This window comes from Neopsephotus bourkii, unplaced genomic scaffold (assembly GCF_033783945.1).
Source record: "Neopsephotus bourkii isolate Nb327-2 ecotype Australia unplaced genomic scaffold, CSIRO-AGI_Nbou_v1 NB_1663, whole genome shotgun sequence".
Classification (NCBI taxonomy): domain Eukaryota; kingdom Metazoa; phylum Chordata; class Aves; order Psittaciformes; family Psittacidae; genus Neopsephotus; species Neopsephotus bourkii.
In genome coordinates this window covers 3,000,165-3,016,518 of record NW_026902137.1, presented here as the reverse complement: position 1 = coordinate 3,016,518, position 16,354 = coordinate 3,000,165, and the positions used below count along the sequence as shown (strand labels likewise).

The 16,354-nt window shown below is 43.3% G+C and overlaps 2 protein-coding genes across 3 annotated transcripts; one reads left to right on the top strand and one right to left on the bottom strand.

The window, feature by feature from the left end:
• Window positions 1-3,602: 3,602 nt before the first annotated feature.
• On the top strand, window positions 3,603-7,804 carry TUBB1 (tubulin beta 1 class VI). Its single transcript, XM_061375513.1, has 4 exons — window positions 3,603-3,954; window positions 5,543-5,651; window positions 5,838-5,948; window positions 6,044-7,804. Exons 1-4 carry the CDS (start codon window positions 3,898-3,900, stop codon window positions 7,114-7,116), a joined length of 1,350 nt encoding a protein of 449 aa, XP_061231497.1. The 5' UTR covers window positions 3,603-3,897; the 3' UTR covers window positions 7,117-7,804.
• A 1,309-nt stretch (window positions 7,805-9,113) lies between these two features.
• ATP5F1E (ATP synthase F1 subunit epsilon) lies at window positions 9,114-10,253 on the bottom strand. Of its 2 annotated transcripts, none has more exons than XM_061375389.1 (3): window positions 10,125-10,253; window positions 9,853-9,988; window positions 9,114-9,260 (listed from the first exon to the last, which is right to left on the bottom strand). In XM_061375389.1, exons 1-2 carry the CDS (start codon window positions 10,154-10,156, stop codon window positions 9,865-9,867), a joined length of 156 nt encoding a protein of 51 aa, XP_061231373.1. In that variant the 5' UTR covers window positions 10,157-10,253; the 3' UTR covers window positions 9,114-9,260; window positions 9,853-9,864. The 2 variants fall into 2 exon arrangements, with proteins under 2 accessions (XP_061231373.1, XP_061231374.1); XM_061375390.1 differs by having other exon boundaries at window positions 9,862-9,988.
• Window positions 10,254-16,354: the final 6,101 nt, after the last annotated feature.

Below are 16,354 nucleotides of genomic sequence, written 5' to 3'. Positions count from 1 at the left end.
GGGAAGCTGTAGATTGGCAAGTCCTTCCTAATGGTATTTAATTAGTTTCTTAGGTGACAGGGAATGAACGCAGACCTGCGATCACTTGTGTTCACTCGGAAAAACAACTTTGATCACATACACCCCATTCCTCCCCACCCCCCCACGAAAAAAGGAAAGGCGGGGGGAGCTATTAAACCATTGTGCTGCTGCGAGCACAGGGGTTGTGACAAGGAGCCTGTTTATGGGAGCAGCTGCAGACCCAGCGTGACTGGTTATGGGTTTCTTTCTTTACCTTTGCCTCATACATCAGCATTGTGTAAGGCTGCACCGAGTGACTGTGAGTGCAGGGAGCAGCAGGGCTGCTTTCTTGTTTGGATAGGGGTTGTTTTGCTAATCCTCAGTTTGAATTTCTCAAGCCCTTTTATGGTGCAGTTTACAAAGGAATTGTGTCCAATTCTTTGACTGTTATTTAGACTTCAGGACATTTGAAGATTCCTTATTATTTACCTCAAGGTTTAGTCAGGAGTAGAAATAGTTCTCTAATTTTCCTGCAGAAGGTTTAATTAGTGTGAGTGGACTACCAGTTTCTGCTTTCCCATCTATGGGCTAGAGGTCTCATGTTCAGTAGGACAGGTTTAGTGAACCACTTCTTCCCTTGTAGCTTTTCTGCCTTAATGCTCAGCACATTTTGTAAAAGGCATGAGGCTTATTAGCTCTGCATTCTGAATAGAGAAACTGGGAACCAACACAGCAAGCGCTGAGCCTGCTGCTGTGCAGTTGACCCTTTTGGCGATTCATCAAATGATCCAAACTCTCCGGTAACTGCTGCGGGGGCAGTAGGGCCCAAGTAAGGGTATTTATCACCTGGCAGATGAATTCACATGCCACAGGCCCCAGGTTCTTGCTGGGTCATATATCTGCAGTATGAGGAAGGCAATGAACTCCTTTGTTGTCTACTCCAACTGTACCAAAACTGATTTGTTTAACTGTACGGGCTCATTACACTGATAACTTACATGGGCAGTCCTGCCTTACTTTCCTTGGATCACCTGCCACCAGGAGGTAGTCTTTAAATAGTTTTTCTTACTAACCAAACCAAAAAGATGAAGCCGACAGTCTTTATTGCCTGTTGAATGCAACGTTTTTTGGCAAGGTCTTTAAGGATGATACAGCTAGTCCAGATTAGTTGAGACTAATGTCAGCTCATCTGGTAGCCATCCATAGATCAAATTATCTGGTGGCCTGGAGCCAGGCTAATCTCAAATTGAATAGGCTTTCTTTCAGCAGTCTTTTCCACTACTGTGAAGAGCCATGTCCTCCCAAGCAAGCCATATTAAAAACAAAGCATCACATATTCCTCCCTGCACGTGTGTATTTGTTGCTAGTGGGTACTGTGATGGTATTAATTAAAAAAACAAGCAATAATAAGAGAAACAAAAAACCCCAGTAACAAAAAACCCCAACCGGCCTTTTGTGGTCTTGGCTTACTCCCATAGTCAGGGCTTTAGTATCTAGGGCTCTCTCTGAAGGCAATGGAAGCAGTGGGCAGCTGATAACAAACCCTGCAGCCAGGCTGGTAATAGCTGTGCCCAGTGTCAGGCTGCTCCTAATCACCCTGATGCCAAAAGTCCCCCGACGCCAGCCCTGCCGCACCGTCCCCTCTCTCTGGTGACGCTCACACGGCTAATCTGCACCAGCACATGTCCCACGGCTGTGCCTGGGGACCACACTGGGCAGTTTCTTGAGGCTTGAGGTTTCTCAGAGCTGAGGACAGGCCTGAAACCAAATCTACTGAGAACCAGGCATCTCGTGTAAAGAGCGACAGGGGGTTCACAGAGACACGGCTGGGGAGGAGAGGGGAGAGGCACGAAACCACTCTGGCTTCAAAGCCCCTCAGGTGCTTTGTCATGTGCCATCATTTTTAAGACTCTGTAAGGAAGTGCTGCAGAGGAGGCACATGATTCCAAGGAGCTATTTTTAGCAAGAGAAAAACCAATGTTATGTGATTGCACATTTCTTTTACTTCCCCTTTTTTGTTTGTTTTGCTTGTGACATGCTCTCACTGAGAACAGTTATTGCTGAAATTGTTTGCCAGCTGGTTTTGGACAGTGAATTAGCATCTTCTTCATAAGCTGTGGCTACTGTAAATTGATGCATTGCATATTTTATGTGGTATATATTTAGTGTCAGAATGCAGCGATTGAATTTACAACTTAGAATTGCACTTTTAGCTAAGCATAGGTGGTGAAAGCAACTATGAGTGTGCATTAATAAGATAAAATTGCTTTCAAAGTAAATGTCCAAATAACCTTTCCAGAATTTTGTCTTACGAAACTCTAGAAGATACCTGTTGCCATTGCAGAAAATACCTACGGGGTGGCAATGGAACATCACTGCTCGCTTTCCCGAGTAAACTAAACTGTTTAGAGAACTCTGGGTTTTATAAATGAGAACACTGTTGTGTTTTAAGGAAACCAACTAATTTGACCTGAATTTAAGGTCTTGCTTTTCTTGCTCCCTGCTGAAGATGGCTCCCAAGCTATGGGCAGATGATGGCAGAATGTTGTGCAGTGCGCTTCTGGTGCTAAACTTTGTCTTAGGAGCAGTTGCCTGTTCCTCTGTTGCCTGGTGAAGGAAGTGGAAGTCAGCTGTGGTGGGGAAGTCTGGAATAGGCTGATTTTTCTTTTGGAACAATATGGAAGCTCAGAGATTCCTTATCTCTAGCAACCCATACTGTCAATGAGTCAAGTCCTTCCACTGTCATCTTTTAATGCAAAATAACTTAAGGTGCTTTCCTAATTATAGTTCCTTTTCCTGTCCTTAAAAGGAAAGCACTGACAGCTGTCTAACATGTAAAAAAAACTCCTATAAGCTTCTAGAGGACAGTCCATTCTGGGTTTCTGTTGCTCAGTGATATTAGTCCTGTTTATCAGCAGGCAACATGACTGTGTCATGTTGTGCTCAGCCTCACATAATTCCCTTTAATGCAGTGATCGTAACAGTTAACTTCAGTAGAACTGCATTTCCACCTCTAGCATTTTCCTGCCAAGTTCTGAAATACTGCATCTCAGATACAAGAAAATAAGAAAGATAAGAAATGCTGTATTTCTTAATGGCAGGAAAGGAAGAGTGGAAAAGGGGAGGGGGGGAGAGAGGCCATCTGTGCAAGTTAATGAGAAGTTGAGTCAGATTTTAGATTGTCTGAAGTTGCTGGATTCTTATTAAATGTTTAAGGAATGCATATCACTGAGAGTTCAGTTTTACAAAGGTTGTTTTTTTTTTTGTTACCCATCCTTCACCCATCCTTTATGCAGCTAGGCACTGGGAATAATGCTTTATTAATGAACTGTAAGCTTGCCTGGCAATGTGGTGAATATAGGGGGCTACTGCTCAAAAGTTGGTATTGGCTTTATTATGGATCTTGTCATGTATGACTCATATGATGTTAAAACATCAGTTATGTGGCAGAAGCACATGTACTTAATAAACTAAGGTCACTCATTTTTGGCTACGATCTCTATATATGCATATGTGTTTGTATATATATTACGTATAAAATAATGAACCACAAATACAGTGTACACAGATATTAATGAACCACACTGTTTGCTGCTCAGAGAACCGGAATTAACTGTAAGGGGGGGTGTGTGTGACAATTTTCCAAGCCACTCAGTCATGTACCTGTGCCCTTGTACCCTGTACACAGGCACTGAATAGGCACTTTGCCTGCTGGTAGCAGCCTGAGGTGCTGGCTACTCCCCTTGCTGGCTGCGTGACAGTCCCACTAGTATAAAAAGGCCCCTTGGGGCGGACTGCTCTGGGTGTAGCTGATAGAGCAGCAGAGAGGGCTTGTGCTGGGGACTGCAACCACAAAACCTGTTGGGTTGTAGCCACCAAGGGTCTACGCTACACAAAATGCGTGAAATTGTGCATCTTCAGATTGGCCAGTGTGGGAACCAAATTGGATCTAAGGTAAGGTCTCTTTTCAGTATTGGTCATTAGTAGTAAGGGCTCCCAGTGGTAGCAGGCCAAATGTTGTTACTGGATGGGAACTTTCAGGGGGAACAATTTGCTATTTCAGTGGTAAGATGCATGGCACATTAGCTGCAAATGTGGATATTTTGTTATGAAAGTCTTGAGATGGGCTTGCTCCTTATGCAAAGGTTAAGACTGTCAAAGAGTGAACCATCTGCAGTAACTATGTCCCGGTGATTGTAAGTGAATTCCTGCTGAGACTCATATTTCCAGGGGCACTAATCTAGTCTGCAAAATACTGGGACAAGTGAGGGAACAAGTGATTCCAGGCCTGCAAAGACAGCGCTTTAGTTTAGCCATACAGCAGTAACTCTGCCACACTGTGATCATTAATATGGGCCTGTAGTAACCAGCAGAATGACCTGTGCTATCAGTGACCAACTGGGTTTTTCTGAGAGTGGCAGAAAGTGCACTGAAGGATTCCTGCCTAACTGGCCACCTGTGTGAGGCTCTTTTTGAGATGGCATTTGGAGTACTTTTGTGTAGTTCAAACACTGGCATGCTTGTTACTTAGGAGAAGTCACTCATTCATTGCTGAGTTTGTGTGCTTGGAGAAAAAACCCTACCAAACCTCACTGCTTTTTGCTGCATGATACCCCTCTTTTTAGTTGACAAGTTGTCAAAAACCAAAGGGTATCTGGATTAATTTGGGTCCAGGAGGTCTTTAAAGACACACATTAGCTGAAGGATTGTTCCGTTGTACTCTTCCTCCATTTATTTCTCCCACAAATCTCACCTTAATTCCCTTTATTGGAGCATGAAGCTGTGGATGGCCAGGGAACGTCACGTTAGACGGAGACAGTTAGAATGCAGCCAGTGCGGTAGTGTTGGCTTTGACCTGGAAATCACTTATGTGTAGTAACACCTGTAAGAAAAGCACACATACACACACCACTACAGCATGCATGTGCTGGCAGGAGTGTATTTGTACACCCAAACCAAGACTGGATGCTAACCCAGGAGACCTTTAACATTAAACCAGCCTGGTCATTATAAGTGGGTGGGTGTGTCACATTAACACTGCTGCGGCTGCTGCCTAGATAAGAGCCCAAGTACAAGACATCCAGGTGAATGTCAAGATAGGACACTCAGGACCAACATCTGTTTGTGGAAAGCATTGCCAGCACACAAATTTGGCTGAGCCAGTTTTGCCATGACACTTGTGCATCTCCCCAGTCCACTGTTGCAGCTTTTATGTTAAGCATATACCAACTAGTACCTGTGTTATTTAAACTAATATTGATTTTCCTTTACTGTAAAGGGACAAAATTGAGGGCCTCCACCTATTAGTACATGGGTAATAGCTAAGCAGCATACTAAACTGTTGCCTTGAATTTATTTGTAGAGGGGGGAGATGAGGATCCCCACTCTGATCTAATGAGTTAATGGCAAAACATCCCCCATTTCAGGCAAAATTCTCACTGTGTGTGCAGTCAGGCATGAGCACAGTAGATCTGGTGCTGAGCACATTGTCTTGAAGAAAGAGTAAATCTTTGTAAAGTGTTGAACCTGTTTCCTTTTTCAGTTCTGGGAGGTGATAAGTGATGAACATGGGATTGACATCGCTGGAAACTACTACGGGGGCGCATCACTGCAGCTTGAGCGAATTAACGTCTACTTCAATGAGGCTTACTGTAAGTGTTCGGCACTGTTTGGGTGCTGGCAGAGCAATTTGCAGAGCCAACATGGAAGTTAGAATAAGTAATTAAAAGATACATCCCCAAATCGCTGTAGGGGGATTGGAGTTTTCAAAGCAGGTTATAAACTTGTCTCTTTGGCTTTTAACAGTAATTGTTCACATTCATTTACTTTTGTCCTAGCCCATAAATATGTGCCCCGTTCTATCTTGGTGGACCTGGAACCTGGTACGATGGACAGTGTACGGTCTAGCAAAATAGGCCCACTCTTTCGACCTGACAATTTTATTCATGGTATGTACAGCCTGCTGTCAGCAAAGTATCTGGAGTCAGCTGTCCCAGAATGGCCTTTTAACTCCCAACTTTGTGGCTGTTCTTTCTGTTCACAGGTAATTCAGGCGCTGGGAACAACTGGGCTAAGGGCCACTACACAGAAGGCGCTGAACTGATTGAAAACGTCATGGATGTGGTCAGGAATGAGTGTGAGAGCTGTGATTGCCTTCAGGGATTCCAGCTCATCCATTCACTTGGTGGTGGTACAGGCTCAGGTATGGGCACACTCCTCATCAACAAAATCAGAGAAGAATATCCTGACAGGATTATGAACACTTTCAGTGTTGTTCCTTCACCCAAAGTATCCGACACAGTTGTAGAGCCATATAATGCCATCCTCTCCATCCACCAACTAATTGAGAATACAGATGAAACCTTTTGCATTGACAATGAAGCTCTATATGATATATGTTTTAGAACTTTAAAGCTCACCAATCCCACCTATGGTGACCTCAACCATTTGGTGTCCCTAACGATGAGCGGTGTCACAACTTCACTCCGTTTTCCCGGTCAGCTGAATGCAGATCTGAGGAAGCTGGCTGTTAACATGGTGCCCTTTCCTCGCCTGCATTTCTTTATGCCAGGCTTTGCTCCACTGACAGCTCGAGGCAGCCAACAGTACCGAGCCCTCTCAGTGCCAGAGCTTACTCAACAAATGTTTGATGCACGTAACATGATGGCAGCCTGTGACCCTCGTCGTGGACGTTACTTGACGGTGGCATGCATCTTCAGAGGCCGAATGTCTACCAAGGAAGTGGATGAGCAGTTGTTGGCCGTCCAGACCAAGAATAGTTCCTACTTTGTGGAGTGGATCCCTAATAATGTCAAAGTGGCTGTGTGTGACATACCACCACGAGGCCTGAAGATGGCAGCTACCTTTATTGGCAATAACACAGCCATTCAGGAGCTCTTCATCAGGGTTTCGGAACAGTTCTCAGCTATGTTCAGAAGAAAAGCATTTCTCCATTGGTACACAGGTGAAGGCATGGATGAGATGGAGTTTTCAGAAGCAGAAGGTAATACCAATGACCTTGTGTCCGAGTACCAACAGTACCAGGATGCCACTGCAGATGTTGAGGAATATGAAGAGGTAGAAGCAGAAGCCAGCCCCGAAAAGGAAGCACAGTAAAAACAATGGGAATATCAAAAAATACCAAATAAGCCTGTTGACACTCACTAAAAAAACAACAAACAGTAACCATCACCTGCAGACCAAAAATAGCACCTTTCTGAAGAATTCTCAGCATCTGGCCAAAATATATCCAATATTACAATACAGTGCTTTTGCAATTAAGGGCAGCCGTGTTTCACTCTCCTAAACAACTGTTGACACTGACTTGCTCTCAAAAAAATCCACTGCGAAGACAAGTTGTCTCCTAACAGCCTTTCTTGTAAATGTATTCACCTTTTGAAGATTATTGCCTGATACTGAATGTAATATACAGCCTCTGTGCCTGTGTATAAATATATACCAGGATCATAAGCAACAGCAAAATATGCTACCAACTCATCAAATGTATTTATTCTCAGGTAAACAGTCCCTGTTTTGTTTGTGACCTTGTTACTGTTTCAGGACCATGCACGCACCTGTACGGCCTGCAAAGGCAGCATTGTCTCTTTTATTACACACCCCACAGACTGATGTAGCTCTGCAGAAAAGTGCAGTTCCTTAAGTTGCAGGAGAAGAGAGGAAACAACACAGGGTAAAAGACTGATTACGCATATCCTCACTTTTTTAAAAGTACTTTAATAGTTCTGTCACATTGCTGGCTTATATTATTGCAGAGCTTGTATTCATTATCCATGTGTGGTTTGTTTCTATTTCAAACTATAGATTGACTTATTAATTATTAGCATACAGTGTTATGGACATTTGTAAATGTCTTGGTCTGGTTTGGTTTTTTCTCATGTATTAACTAAACTACTGTAAATTTTCTTCCTATCAGTACTACAAAGTGGAAAGAATGGTTTACAGCTAGTTAGGTCTAAGTTCAACAGAAATCACTGAATCAAAGGCATATCTCAACTTCATAGAAAAAGTTTCTTGCCATTCACAGCCATCTACTTTATAATGTATTTATAATATTCTTTAAAATAAAAATTATGTATCATTCCATAAAGTACGTTAATACTTGAAATATTTGAAAGACAAAAATCAGTTTATTCTTTTAACATGAGGAAATTGAGTTGGGTGGTTTTGATACTCTTAGAAGAGTTTATTATACTATCAAGAACGTAATTCCTCATGTTTGAGACAACAGCAGTCCCACAGGCAGTGACACCTTCCACTAGAGCAGCTTGCTCCAAGCCCCTGTGTCCAACCTGGCCTTGAACACTGCCAGGGATGGGGCAGCCACAGCTTCTCTGGGCATCCTGTGCCAGGGCCTCAGCACCCTTACAGGGAAGAACTTCCTCAGATCTCATCTCAATCTCCCCTCTCTCAGTTTAAAGCCATTCCCCTTGGCCTGTCCCTACAGGCCCTTGTCCAAAGCCCCTCTCCAGGTTTCCTGTAGCCCTTTTAGGCACTGGAGCTGCTCTAAGGTCTCCCCGTCAGGAGCCTTCTCTTCTCCAGCCTGAACCAGCCCAGCTCTCTCAGCCTGGTTCCAGAGCAGAGCTGCTCCAGCCCTCGCAGCATCTCTGTGGCTTCCTCTGGACTTCCTCCAGCAACTCCACATCCTTCTTATGGTGAGGGTTTAACCATAACCTTTAGCTGCATCAAACTGATTTTCACCAAGTTTGTTTTATTCTAAGCACAAGTGGAATTTGAACACCACTATGACAGAGAATTTTAAAGCCAACAACATACCCCTTCCAGCAGGAACCAGCAGAGGTATTTTTAATTATTGAAGTTATATGCCTATATTCCCTGTTGACATAGGTTTTAGCAAAAAACACCTTTTTTCTGAAGTTATAATCATTGAAGTAGGCAGAAACGTTTTAAGCAAGGATTAAATCTCTTATTTATGTACTTGAAATACTGCCCTGAAATCCAACAAGAGATGTCCTTAAACATACGATGCTGCTAAATAGCAGACCGTGCTACGAACATTATTTTAACACAAGTGAAAGATGAATGTCTCTGCAAAATGGACCACTTTAAGAGGAACACCACTTCCCACACATGCATTTGTTTAACAGACATTACGTTTTATTAGCAAGCTGATGTGTATATAGAGGCAAGTTTTACAATTAATGTGATGACATTATACTGCAGTTTTGAGCTTGTCCACAGCTTTGCCATTTGGTGCTGGAGTATTCACCACACATCAGTTCCTATGAGAGATTTAAAATACAAGTTACTCCATTCAAGAAGATGCACAAGGTATGCTTCCAACAAATGGCAGTAATGTTTAATCTGAGACCAAGAGTAACAGAAGCTGTAAGATTTCAGCTGCTCATGATGTATGGAGTGTCACAAATAAAGGTAAAGCATCTATCTTTCACATGTAGCTGATAACCCTTATACAGATAAATCTGCTGGTTCAAAGAAGCAGCAATTCAGGGAGGCTGGCTGTTGGCTTAGTGGAGACAGATAACCTCTGAGTGTTACTATAGAAACCAAGCAGTTCTGTGCTAATTCTCTAACAACTCCGACCAAAGCAAAGTCGTTCAAAGCAGATGCTGGTTTACAGAACATCTCACTTTATTGAACTAATGAGACGAAGCAGTTTCCTCTCCAATACACAGTCCGGCTGCATGCACCCGCACACGTCAGTGCTAAGCCAGCCAGCAGTCCGCCCGGTTTCATGCACAGAGATCAGCGCTGGTCTTTCACACACTGCATGTTACCGCAGTTACCGCCATGAACGCAGCCCACACTGGGACACCTGCACAGGAGCTGCAGTGCAGCACCCGGCCAGCTCACCGGACTTACAGCTTACTCCTTCTTGGGCTTCACGGTCTTCACCGTGGCCACTGCCGCCCTCTCTGCCTCCGCTTTGTACTGAGGCTTCATCGCCGCTCTCACAACTTGGGCGCAGATCTGGGAAAACCGGATGTAACTAACACAGGAGAGAAAAGGGGACAGAAAACGACAGTGAGAACCAAACGCCTCCCCGAAGCTCCCCCCACCCCACCCCACCCCACCCCGCGAGGAAGGAAGTCGTGAAAGAAGCCCGGCGGCCGCGGGGCGGGTACCTGAGCCCGGCCTGCCGCCAGTACGCCACCATCGCTGCAGGCTGCACCTCAACCCCACCGCAACCCGCCCGCTCTGCTCCCGGGCAAGGTCAGCGACCGCCGGAAGAGGAAAGACCGCGGCGCTGCTCTCTAGCCAATCAACAACCAGGAGTGATCCTTTCGCCAATCGGAATCCGAGTTACCTCAGGGAATCTGACCAACGGCATCTACTCAGTCGCTTCTCCAGTCAGAAGCGCTCTCCTCCGGCAGCGACCAATCAGAAGGCTGAACAATGACTCCCCGCCCTTCCTTCTAAGGCGCCTCGCCCCTTCTCGCACTGTCCCCCACTGGGGTTGTTGGTCCGCTGCAGGGGCGAGTGGTCCGCGCAGCGTTCCATGGTCGTGATTTCCCCGGTAGAAACCGTTTGGGAAAGGTTTGGGCCCTTCCCGGTTGGGGAGGGTCTCAGCTTCGCTTTCAAACGTGGTCAGCTGGGTCTTGCCGCCCAAAACCGTGCGGGTGTGTGAGGTCTTCGTGATTCAGAGCAGGTACACAGCACACATTAGTTAACTGGAGAGCAGAAAATAGAACCCGGCTCCTCAATGAGACTAATGATTAGTTACATAGCACTTACGTTACATATTAATTCATTCCTGAGTAGTCCTAATCTAAGAATCCAAGCAAGTGGTTAAAAGTGTGTATTTTTCCAGCTAAAAAAGTTATTACCCCTCTATGCCATAAGGTCTTAGCTTTTTCTAGGTAAGACTAAAGAAAATGTTTTGCAAGCATGTGAGACAGTGAGTTATAAACACTCTTCAGCTAGGGGTTCTGATCTGTGTGTGGCCAACCTGTGCTATGTTCAGAGGTTTGTCCTGTCAGACACGATGCCTTTGCATGGGATTTTTTGTCCATACACCTGAAATGCTCCAGCCCTCACAGCATCTCTGTGGCCTCCTCTGGCCTTGATCCAACAGCTCCACATCCGTCCTGTGCTGCTGTCCCAGAGCTGGATTAGGACTGCAGGGGGTCTCCCCAGAGCACAGCAGCTGTTGTCTGGCTGCGCACCCTCTGGGGGTGCAGCCCAGCACATGGAGGGGGTCTGGGCTGCAAGCACACACTGACTGGTCATGGGGAGCTTCTCATCAACCAGTACGCCCAAGTCCTCCTGCTCTTAATTAGTTCTCCACTGAGCCTGTCTTTGTGCTTGGGGGATTGCCCCAACCCAGGTGCAGGACCTTGCACTTGACCTTGCTGAACTTCATAAGGTTCCCACCTCACAAGCCTGTCAAGGTCCTTGTGGGTGGCAGAGCACCAGTTGCAATACCAACTCATGAGGAGCACCACTCATCACAGTGCTCCACATTGCATACAACACAAATTACTGCAGTACTTTCATTTATTGATGAAGTGCATGTTAGAGACATATGCTATTTTAATGCTAATGTCCAATGTTTTGATAGGTAAAATAGTTATCAATAAGATTATTTTAAGCCTCATGGGCAGCCCAGGCCACAAATATACCTTGACAGAAAAATGTTATGCTAGCAGAGTTGGACACCTTTCTTCCACCTATGTGTCCCTCTGTTCCTGCCCCACACCTTCTTTGGTTCTTCTCCCTACTCCTTATCTTACCTGCTCTTTTCCCCCATTTTCTTTTCCCACCACATCTCACTCGCTACCTCCATGTGAAATGCCTCTGCCTGCAATTCTGTGCAATGTTCTCAGGTTTAAATCCGTAATGGGAGACATACAAGTTGGATGTAACTGTTTGCACATGTAGCTCTATTCACTATTTCGTGGTCTTGACAGATAAAAATTAATAGAATCATAGAACAGTTAAGGTTGGAAAGGACCTTAAGATCATCCAGTTCCAACTCCCCTGTCACAGCAGGGACACTTCACACAAAACCATGCCACCCAAGGCTCTGTCCAACCTGTCCTTGAACACCGCCAGGGATGGAGCATTCACAACTTCCCCAGGCAACCCATTCCAGTGCCTCACCACTCTAACAGTAAAGAATTTCTTCCTTACATCCAATCTAAACTTCTCCTAAGTTTTAACCTGTTAGCCCTTGTTGTAGCACTACAGTCCCTGATGAACAGTCCATTCTCAGCATCCCTATAGCCCCCTTCAGATACTGGAAGGCTGCTGTTCAGCATGAATTCAAAATATTAAACCTCTGGGAGAGGTACCATGCTGAGACAGAATGGAAATTAAATTAGTGACAGAAGTTATGCTCTACAAAAATTCCAGAATACATTTTGATGTTTATGCAGCTGTGAACAAGGCACCATTGTAGATCTGTATGACCTGTTTTCATGCCCAGTTCTGTTTAGATGTGAGGATATCTTTGTAAAGCCCTAAATTTTTCTCAGATAAGAACTTTGAGAGACAGAATTTAGGAAAGAGCACATAACGGAGGTAAGTTTAGAAAGATACAGGGAGGTTGCAGTGAGAAGGGACATGTCAAGAGGGTTAGATGCAGAGATCAAGAGAAGCTGAAGGGGTACAATTAGCAACATCCAGAAATGTGGGAGTGGATAGGTCTGGGGGAACTAAAGATGTGAGATTAGAAATGTCCAGAGAAACTGACGAAGTGAGGGAAGAAGCATCCTGAAATGTGAGATTGGAAACATCCAGAAAGGGTGTAGGAATGATATTAGAAACATCCGCAGAGGTTGATGAAGATAATTCAGAGGAGCCTTGAAACATGAAATAGTTAAAATTGGTGAGATCTAGTGAGTCTGAAGAGCTTGAAGAGGTGTGCTCTGAGACACCTAGTGAGGGTGGAGGGATTGTATAGGAGTCCAGGGAAGCTGAGGAGTTGTGACTGGAAATATCTGGGGAGGATGAAGAACTGACACTGGAGAGGTCTAGGGAGGGTGAAGAAGCAGGACTGGAGAAATCTGGGGAGGGTGAAGAGGTGAGACTTGAGAGGTCTAAGGAGGCTAAAGAACTAGAGTGATCCAGAGATCCTGATGAAGTGAGACTTGATAAGTCCAATGAAACTGAAGAGGTGAAACTAGAGTGCTCCCAGGAATCTGAAGAGGTGAGACTGGAGATCTCTAAGGAGACTGAAGAGGAGGTGCTGGAGAACTCTGAAGAGGCTGAAGATGTGAGACTTGAAAGGTCCAGAGAAGATGAAGTGAGACTGGAAAAGTCCACAGAGGATGAAGAGCTCAGACTGGATAAATCCAAAGAATCTGAAAAGGGGATTTTAAAGAGTTCCAAGGAGGCTGAAGTCTTGACACTGGAGGGGTCCAGGGAGGCCAAAAAATTGAGACCAAGTAGGTCCAGGTAGCTTGAAGAGATGACACTGAAAAGCCAAATAAATCCACAAAATGACTGGTGTTAAAATCAGAAGTATTTTAAACTAAAGATCTCTAATAACATGCCAAAACAAGCCAGAAAGACATAATGAACCTAAATAATACTACTTTTGAAAATAACTAAGCATACAGTCTTCATCTTTATGTCTCTTAGCAGTTTCTCTTTTGGTACAGAAACCCCCTAGTAATAAGAGCTCACAGACTTCAGTACAGAAGTACAGAATCATACAATGACTCTTCCTAATGATTCTAACAAAAATCGCTTTTCTCTGCAGCATGTGCAAGATGTCTTTTGGGAAGCTAGCAGTATGCTAAACTGATTCTGTGACTACAAAATACACATTTCAGCAACATCAATTCTACTTGTTTTTCAGAGAAAAAGAGGTCTTATCTTAATACTTCTATTTTGTACTTCTGGACATAAAACCTGTACAAACAGATTTTTTTTTTTTATTTGTGGTTTGAATGATTTAATGAAAATATCCTCAAGAGAGGTTCTTATAGAAGGCAGACATCTAAATAAAAAGGGAACAGAACAGCTTATATTTCAGTTCATAAAGGTGCATCTAATTATAGTATGAGTAGCTCAAGAGGCTGATCCTACAGCTGCCTTCTTTCGTCTCAAGACTGTGCTATGGAACACAGTAGTTGAAACCTGCTGTTGTCTTTCCAGACGTAGGCACAGCAATACACATATAAATTTTTCAGAAAGTCATTACAACAATAGTTTATGGACCAAGAAAGTTAAAGATACACTTGAAAGATACAGGAGGATGCAGCTTCTTAGGTGAACGCACCCAAGCTTTGCCCATGTTATTACACAACTGATGTCCAGATGCATATATAATGGATTTAACATAATCACCGTGGGTGGAACTCCCACTGAGATCACCTCTTAACTGAAGCAGGTGTCTGCCTGACAGAAATAGTGTCTTCCTATGCACATACTAAAACTATGGGGATTTTGCATAACACAAAATCTACCAGGCTGAAAAAAAAAAAGCTGCTTATGTACCAATAATGAAACCCCAAATTTCTGAATCCAGTTAATATTTATTGATAATGCATCTGTATTTTTAGAGCTCATGCAACATGACTGTAATTCTATCAAGAGTACAATGTTTATAGATCAAAAGGCAAAAGCTAATTTTTCTTAACATGTATAATTTGTGATGAAACAAGTCTGCTTACTGCCCTGTATTCTTAGAACAATGAAAATAAGTAACCCCTTAAAAAAATATCCCTTGCTGTATAACACTATCATTTTGTGACCGACTTCAATCCTAAGTTTCTCAAGTGCATTGTAAGGAGAACAACAAATTATACAAAGGCATATGGCAATAGAAGAAAAAGCCAGCATCAACATTATTTCCAACAGAGTGTAAATTCCATCATCTCTTCCCCCTATTTCTTCTGCCTTAATTTAAAATGTGCAAAGTTATTGCCCATTTTCCCATGAAACAACACTATCAAGAAACATGGAATTACAGTCACTATTGTATAAAATGTACAGGTCAGTAGTAATGCTTCCTACCTTTGATAGCTGTGGATTTATCTCCTTTCTCTGCCTCTGTAAGCCATATTGGGCTGTGCTGGTAAAGCTCTGCTGTTCTCTCTGCTGATGACCCTAATCTGTTCCACAGCTACTGGAAATCATGCCATGCTGATGACAATACGGGTCATCTCCTGTTAAATCTCCTCTCATCTAAGTACAACACTGCACAGAGCACCAGCAGAAAACATGCTGAAATTAGTTCTAATCTTAAGATAAAGCTGCAGTTCTGTGATGTTTCTTATTACAGGACAACATTTTCAAGGTTCATTGATGAAGTAGATGAACACATTAATTTCTAACTTTTGGACAGCTGGATTAAAAGTAAAAATAATTGTGAAGTGTCATCCGTGTTCCCAGCTGTCCATTCTACAAAATCTGGCATAAAGTAGTCCCTGGAGGGACCCAGGATCTGCAGAGCAGAACTCAGGTAGGTCCATGTTTCAAGAATCTTGTGCATTATGTTCTATTTTAATGTGTTTAATAACTTTTGTTAGGTTTATGAATGTTGTTCTGACAAAATAGCATAATAATGTAAAACATTGTCCACAGCTGATAATAATATTGAGTAAAGTTTTAACACACACCCCACCCCCCACCCCAAGGTGACACCAACAGCTGGAGCCTGTTTTCATAAATTTGTAAGTCTCACAGGTTCTTATGCTTCTTTGAAAGACAAGGGAGACTTAGGAACCTTGGTAAATAAGGGCCATTAGTGCATCTCACTCTGCAGATAGGGAAAAATATCACCTGTGCAGTAGCAGCCTGCTTTGTTCTTTCTGTTCTTTCACAGGAAAAGCAAGGAAATGGCATAGCTTGCTGAAATGTCTCTCAAACTTGGCAATTACAGAGAAAATAAAACTGTATAGAGCATCAGGCTGTGTGCTCCTAGTACTTCAGTTAGATCATTTGGAGCATGACACAACTGTAAAATACAAAGAAATTTCAAGTGTGGGTTCTGGTACACACTTCCTTAGTCCCAGCTTCACAACATGCCTACTAAATTGTGCTGCACCTGCTGTATGTAAATGAGTTTAAATCTAGATGAACCAGCACAGTTATCTCATAGGTAAATAATAGCTACTTAGTCCCCAAAAAACTATTAAGAAGAACTCATCCAAAGGATGCTACATGTCATAATATAAAACAGGTTTCTTACCAGGGTGCCCACAAAGGCGAACAGTTCTAGGAATATTAAAGTTCACAGCAGGGGCAATTGTTTGATTTAATCTGATGTAAAAAGGATTGGGTACATGATTTAGGAAAATATTTGCTACATATGTTCTTCATTTTATTATATTCTAGTTGATATATTCAGTTTGATAATATATAAACTATTTCAGTTTTTAAACTTTTTGACTAAAGTACTGCC

What these genes read in the sequence shown, in the direction of transcription:
- TUBB1 (XM_061375513.1), top strand. Translation starts at nt 3,898, where the DNA reads ATGCGTGAAATTGTGCATCTTCAGATTGGCCAGTGTGGGAACCAAATT. An exon ending in GGAACCAAATTGGATCTAAG is followed by an intron (nt 3,955 to 5,542) that starts GTAAGGTCTCTT and finishes TTCCTTTTTCAG; the next exon opens with TTCTGGGAGGTGATAAGTGA. An exon ending in ACCTGACAATTTTATTCATG is followed by an intron (nt 5,949 to 6,043) that starts GTATGTACAGCC and finishes TTCTGTTCACAG; the next exon opens with GTAATTCAGGCGCTGGGAAC.
- ATP5F1E (XM_061375389.1), bottom strand. Translation starts at nt 10,156, where the DNA reads ATGGTGGCGTACTGGCGGCAGGCCGGGCTCAG. An exon ending in TGGCGGCAGGCCGGGCTCAG is followed by an intron (nt 9,989 to 10,124) that starts GTACCCGCCCCG and finishes CTCCTGTGTTAG; the next exon opens with TTACATCCGGTTTTCCCAGA.